Source organism: Anopheles darlingi, chromosome 3, assembly GCF_943734745.1.
Source record: "Anopheles darlingi chromosome 3, idAnoDarlMG_H_01, whole genome shotgun sequence".
NCBI lineage: Eukaryota > Metazoa > Arthropoda > Insecta > Diptera > Culicidae > Anopheles > Anopheles darlingi.
This window is the reverse complement of record NC_064875.1, coordinates 30,900,939-30,908,438: the sequence shown is the minus strand read 5'-3', so window position 1 is coordinate 30,908,438 and position 7,500 is coordinate 30,900,939. Positions and strand designations below refer to the sequence as shown.

At 41.6% G+C, this 7,500-nt stretch overlaps 1 protein-coding gene across 6 annotated transcripts in view; it reads left to right on the top strand.

Moving 5' to 3' along the window:
* The window catches only part of LOC125956425 (neurogenic protein mastermind), a 116,007-nt gene that overhangs the window by 86,342 nt on the left and 22,165 nt on the right, over positions 1–7,500 (top strand). For all 6 annotated transcript variants that reach the window (XM_049688276.1, XM_049688277.1, XM_049688278.1 and 3 more), the window contains one exon: positions 7,226–7,291. In XM_049688276.1, coding sequence (XP_049544233.1) covers positions 7,226–7,291 — 66 coding nt within the window. The remainder of the gene's footprint in view (positions 1–7,225; positions 7,292–7,500) is intronic.

Sequence of the window (7,500 nt, the reverse complement as noted above, 5' to 3'; positions counted from 1 at the left end):
TTCTTAATCCACAGTCACTACTGTTAACCTCAGTTCAATAGTAAATTGATCAGCCAACAACAAAAGATCCTACGAATGTCCTAATTTTAATTTTATTATTGCATACCATTCTTGCTAAGAGTCTGTTGTACTTATCCATTACTACGAAATTACTTTCGCAAACAACTATAATGTACTTCTATTGCGTAGTACCGATATTTTATCTTTTGCAGTAATTTTCACCGCCTTTCCGGCAATCAAATGGCGCTCTAGTCCTGCAAGAAATGGCGGCACACCACTAAGCAAAAGCTAACTCCCTAGAGAAGGTGACTACTTTACATTGGTGGGATGCAAAAGTTGGACCGTTGGTTAATTTTAAGACATTTTCTCGAAACAGCCCACCCCAACATTACGGTTTACAGTGGTTTGAGGAATTGCCATTGTGTAAAATGGTTGCTCTTTTAAGTGGTTGAACGTAGCGAGGACCAGTAGCCAACAACTGCGACTAACCAAGGAGGAGGAGGAGAAGGGGGGACATGGTTTGTGGATACATTTGACGTACTCTGCGAAGCTGACACTAGCTATAATCCATAGAAATGATGTTCATTTGATAGCAAAACCGGCCAAGATTAAATGGCTAATGGTGATGTCAGAGTGTCTTCGGTTCAATGGGCCGTTCCGTGGAATGTTCATGTTGCGTGAAATGCAGGATTACTTGATAAGCTTTGTACTGGAGCTGTACTGTAGAGAGGCAGCCAGCCTGTCTGGTAGGTCTGGGGAATGATCTGAGATACCAGATTTTGGTAACTATTGCTATGCGAAATTTTCTTTTCAAATTAGTAGAAACGAATTTACTGATTTTGCTATACCGTCTGGTAACACGGTTTGTAAAGGTATCTGTTCTTCTGAATGGTGCTCATACATTTATCGTTCCATCTACTAGATCCAGTTTGTTAGTGAATTTTGCTGAATCTATGTAAAGCTGGAAATGAATCTAGCTAGCTTACAGCTAGCATTAGCCTTCCGTTTAGCGTTTGCCTATGCGCCATACCGATAGTGATTGAGATTTTTCGGTTTTGTCCTGGGGTACATTTGTTAAGATGATCCCTTTCTGCATTTACACTACCTACTTCTCCTCCTTCTCCTCCCTCTCCCTATTACCAAAAAGAAGTGCTGCCCGAAAGAGAACATCCCTCTGGCCGTCTCTTTTACTCTCTAAAAACGCCCGCATGGTGATGATGTGTTTGTGCGCCCTTCTCTAGTGAACTCTCTCGTTCGCGTCTCCTCATCTGGAGCTCTCTAACATCGAAGTGTACGAGCCACGAGCCGAACCGAACCGGGCGTGTGCGGCGGCTGCTCTCGAATGGCAAACACACCAGATTGTCGAGGGCGCGCACGGCACCATAAATCGCAAAACTGATCATGTTTCCGGGAGAGTTTAATGGGTTTTGCGAGACCCTTATATTTCATGTTTATTACCAGGAACGGTGCTCCTTTTCGCAGCACCGGCACCAGCAGCAGCAGCAGCAGCTTCTACTGCCGAGTGTGTCTGTACGTAGGCATTGAACCACACACACAAAAAAGGCCCACACACACACACACACACGTACGCACCACGTACACACTCACATGCTCGCTGCTCGTTCGCTCGCTCGCAATTCGTCCGACATCTCAGTATTGTTGGCACGAGCTAGCTGTCCTGCTGCTGCACTTGTTCCGTAGGTACCGTACACGCGCGTGCCATACTCTGGTACGCCGAGTGCCGACGTACGACGATATCATCATCATCATCATCATCATCATGATTGCCACCGACAACTGGTAATGATTATAATGATGGCAATGCTGATGACGCTAATGATGTTACGAATGCCATCGTCGATGACGGTGATTTTCTGTTCTGCAGCAGCCTTCCGCCTTTTTTTCTCCATCAAAGAAGATTGGCGAGATGGCGATATCGATCCCTATTTCGACATTCTGTGTCATTTGCGCGATTAGCTCGAATTTTTGATTATCTACTTGTGAACATTCCGAATAACAACGACGCGTTGGTGCACAATGTAAATTTGGGTATTTTAGAAAATTCATTAACAAACTTTATCTAACATTGATTGCGGCTGGTGTAATTTTGCTGAAAGCCTCACGCTTAGTAAAGGTCAAACGATCTGAGTGATGGCGTTGCTCGGGCAACCTAACATCAGATGCCCGATGGTTTGTGTGCTTTGCGTACGCAAAATGCGCAGTTGGCCTAGCGCGACGGTAAACATAGGGATGCTTTTCTGTGTCTTCGGTCCACTTGATGGCAATGTAATGAAGGGTTACAGTAAGATGGCTGAATGCTGGAATGCGATGTTGCGATTCTCTCTAGTGCTTTTCTGCAAAAAGAGCTCTGCAATTGTCACTGGACATTAAGCAACTATTTTGTATATCTTTCTACCGCTTAATGCTAGCATGTTAAATTATGCAATGTATTGATCTATGTTTCAAAAACTCCGTCCAGACGATGACGAATGTTGGAGAACTTCTCGACGAGAACTTCTAAATTAAACGTCATCCCATACAAATCCGTCGAGAAGTTATCGCGATAACTGAAATGCACGTGTAGCGAGCGAGCAAGCGAGAACGAGCGAGAACTTCTTTTGGAGCTGTCAAATCGTATGTAAACAGTAGGGCGATAAAGTTATCGCGATAACTTTGTTGCTCGTCTGGATGACGTTTAATACATGCAATGTTGCATTAATTTTAGTGTTTTGCTTTTTCATAGAAGTTCATATACAGTTATAGGATTGTTCAAAGATGGCACATAGTATAGTAAAATGAAGTCAATTATCAACGATCCAATGCGTAGTAGAAGGCAAGCTTTTTGTAGACCAGCAAAAGACAAGCTAAAGTGCAGTCCACCACGTGAACTACCAGGCGCCTCCATGTTGAATATTCACATGTTGCCGTTTCAGGAGAAAGGGTGATGCAGAAAAATGCTGCAACCACTATGAAAGGGAACATTAATTTATGTATTTTGAATGATTTATACATTTAATTACCCTATTCATTTTACAGCTGAATAAGCAAACTAAGTATTTATAATTGATTTCAACAGTGTTTTCCTTAAGTATACAAGCATGTTAATATGTTGAAAGAATTAGAAGATTTAGTAATTTGAATCATAATTTCATAATTTGAACAACTTCACACTATTGTACTGAACCTATAGTGAACATGGTTACTTAGTTCAAAGCACAATAATGGAACTTTATATACCTCCATGTTGTGCCGTATTGGCCATATACCTACACTCCGTCCAGTTACTATAAGACCACCATCAGTTTGTTCTAGAAAATCTTCAAGGATCACAATTTCAAATCGAGACTTTTTATTACTATTCTCTACTCTAAAAATAAGTTATTAAACAGTAATAGGGATGGATAAAATCCCAGGTTGAATTTTGGCGCCAAATTAACAAAAAATGAAGTGTCCAGTTAGTATAAGACCACCTTGATTTATTTTTTTTTCTCAGCGAAAAGAAGTAACCAAATCATCTAAATCCCGAAAATAACTATTCGTTATCAAATCTTAATGGTTTCAAATGTGTAAAACGGGATTTGGCATGCTCTTTATAAACTTTGGTTAATTTTAGAAGCAAAGACTCTCATATGTCTCTCAAAACCGCTAAAATCATCGCTTAAAGCTCACGAAACGAAGAATACTGCTTTCCCCCAGCATCCCATTTACTAATTCGAATTCAGAAGATGTTTTGCAACGGATTTTATGCTATACTGCGAGCAGATATGGCCAACAAATCAATTTTCTAATCTTTATTCGAAACCGCAATCTTCTTTCTTATGTTAATAAAAGCATTATTTCACTAATATGTTAACTTTTTCACACCGTTTTTGATCAAAAACGATAGCAGAGATTCTCCTTCATACGTACATGTGCTTTGTTAAATGGAAAAAATACAATCTTGAGCCTCCCGGCTGTATAAAGTTTCACCCAAACTATGCAGGAATTCCCATTAAACCAACAGGTGCTGAAAGAGGCTCTGAACTTCCAAAATCACGACATTAATCTATGAATCCAGTAGAAACATGTTGATTCAACGTCTATTCACCGTTGTAAACAACCAGGAATGGTTAAATGAACGAAAAAACCATTATTTTGCGTCTATTGTTTTATTGGGAATTCCTGCATAGTTTGGGTGAAACTTTATACAGCCGGGAGGCTCAAGATTGTATTTTTTCCATTTAACAAAGCACATGTACGTATGAAGGAGAATCTCTGCTATCGTTTTTGATCAAAAACGGTGTGAAAAAGTTAACATATTAGTGAAATAATGCTTTTATTAACATAAGAAAGAAGATTGCGGTTTCGAATAAAGATTAGAAAATTGATTTGTTGGCCATATCTGCTCGCAGTATAGCATAAAATCCGTTGCAAAACATCTTCTGAATTCGAATTAGTAAATGGGATGCTGGGGGAAAGCAGTATTCTTCGTTTCGTGAGCTTTAAGCGATGATTTTAGCGGTTTTGAGAGACATATGAGAGTCTTTGCTTCTAAAATTAACCAAAGTTTATAAAGAGCATGCCAAATCCCGTTTTACACATTTGAAACCATTAAGATTTGATAACGAATAGTTATTTTCGGGATTTAGATGATTTGGTTACTTCTTTTCGCTGAGAAAAAAAAATAAATCAAGGTGGTCTTATACTAACTGGACACTTCATTTTTTGTTAATTTGGCGCCAAAATTCAACCTGGGATTTTATCCATCCCTATTACTGTTTAATAACTTATTTTTAGAGTAGAGAATAGTAATAAAAAGTCTCGATTTGAAATTGTGATCCTTGAAGATTTTCTAGAACAAACTGATGGTGGTCTTATACTAACTGGACGGAGTGTATAGCTGTTCATCCTATGTTGCGGTTTTATTCACGACAATTGCTATGCCCGCAGATTAGAAGGCAACACCACATATCGTTCGTTGAACCCCGCAACGTAACGTTCCCCATTCCCGGAACGTTGGTTTGGCTCCGACTCGAACTCAATTCCACTTTGTGTGTGTGTGTGTGTGTGAAGTAGTGAAGTCGGCGTTAGGCGTGGGATTTAATCAACATCCATCGTTTAACTCGTGCGTCGGAGCACGAACTGTGCGAAGAGTGAACTCCCATATCAAGAGATAAAAACGCCATACACTCTCCATCCCGCGCTGGTCACGTATATAATAGGTGCACAGCGAAACTCATACGAGGAAGTTTCCATCCACTGCTCCGGGTGCTGCTGGCTGGTTTGAAATGCCTGGGAGTAACACATCTTCCGCTGGCGAGAAGCAATCGCAACCAAGCATCTTCGCACAAAGAGAGACCAACCGCAGCGTGTTGTTTCTTGTTTCGCTCTTCAATTGTGTATAATGTGTCTCCTGCGTTATCCTGTTGCATTAAGTAAATGAACCGAGAGATCGAGATCCTTGGAAAACCTCTGCTTTTCGGTCCGCGAAAAGCTTTCGAACTGAAAGAGCGTTTCCATCTTGAAACGAATGGGAATGTTTATAAAAAGAACTTAAAAAAAAAACATAACCATAAGTTAACATTATCCTGAAAAGTGATAACCTTTCAACTTGGCACTGACAAAAATCAATATTGACTAGCCCATGCAGCATTTTGTTTCGAATTTCGAAATGGCCTTTTATTTTTTTTTTACAAACAAACTAGCTTGCCTGAATGAAGGGCATCCTAAAGGTACATTTCAAAGATTGGCGATGGAAAATGGCGGCGATCTCGACTCTGTACTGGAACAGATGTGCTATAAATCATGGTGGCAGCTTTACGTGAGCGCGTAAGATGGGGTTTCTCAAATTTAACCCACAGATCTAGTCGTATTTTAATGTTATGGCTAGGCACTACCGTAAAGGAACCATGTTTGTTTATTCCCGAACAGTGACCATTGATATTCAAAAACGTTAGCTTCATTTTAGCCGATTGCTCTGATTTGCACTGGGTTTTCGATAAGAAAATATGTTAGATATTTTCGTTTTCCTCAAATTTGATGTCGTTTTATGGTTTTGACCGTAAAAATGGATTATCTTCTCGTTTACATTTGTATTTCGATTTATAGTGAGATATCTGCTTTTGGTTGCTAATAAAATTTGCGCCCGTTTAAGATCATCCATTTTGTAAGATATAGGATTCAATCAGAAAAATCTTTCTTTTGTGTTTCCCATTTCCCACAAAACGGAAAACCATGTTCAATACCTAGCTATAGCTGTCTATGCACTTCATCAGTGTAACCTCACCGATACCGGGTAAGGGTGTGACGTTACGGAGTTTAATTAAAAGTTTGTAGATTATTGAAATGGTGTGCCGTGAAAAATCTTGATTTGATGATACACAAACACAGTGCTAGCAAAAGGTGGGATGGCCAGTGGGAAGCAATTTGCTGGCAAATTTTATGTTTCGACACCCTCCCAAGGCTTCCTCCCCCCTCCCCTTCCCCGGCAGCGCCGCGTGTTTAGAGCATCACTTCGTGGCGTTGATTTTGGGTTCAGGGAACACCCTCGGGAGGCGAGGGAAGGAGGAGGGCTGGTGCTGCGAAGTTTTACGATCTACCAACCTGCTCGTTCGCTCGCTCGCTCGGTCGCTCCTTAGCCATCATTAATCATTCAGTGGCGCTATAATGCCCGGCGGGGGTAAGTCCTGGCCGGCCTCTTCAACTGGGCTTCCCTCCTCTCTCTCTCTCTCGGGGAAGCTGCCATTGCAGCAGTAGCGCAACTGAATTGCGCTAAGTATGAGTATGTAACAACTGCCATTGTTTGCTTTAGCAGCTCCCCCCACCCCCCTCGTTTCAAGAGGCCCAAAGGCCCCGTCAATCTGCCCGCTACGCTGGACACTGGACAGTAATCCTTCCTTGCTTTACGATTATTAGTCTGGAAATTATTGAAGTTTGCCGAAGTGGATTCAATTTCTGCTTTCTCTCCATCACACTCACTCTCATGGTGATCCGAGGGAACCGGGGGTGGGGTGGGGGGGGGGGGGAGAGGCATCAGGGGTCAGTCCGTCCAGGTTGATCGATCAGCGTACGTGAGAAGGAAGCAAATTGGCAGTAGCATTGAAGCGACAGATCTGTCGAGCGCATTTTCGGTTGTAGGATGAGCTTTTATAAGCTTTTTTGTGCGAGGGATTGAATATGATGTACCTTTATTATACTCGCTAAAACTATATTAAATTCCTCTCTAATCTCTTGCTCACGATTGCAGGTAAGCACGAACTGCGAAACGACCATTGCCCGTCAGACGAAGCGGAACAACAAAACGGTACACACGGTAAGCGAGCACTCGATTCCTGTTTATGCAATAGTTTAAGTTGTCCAGTTGTTTTTTGTAGCTTAATCATCTAAAACTCATCTACTACGTCTTGGGCGAATTGATCTAACGACAGCACTCCCGGGCCCGGGACACTGCCAGTGAAAAGAAGCCACTAGGTCCCGCCAGGCGGGCCAGTCTTTGCTTGCTGTCAGTTTTTGGCAACTGGC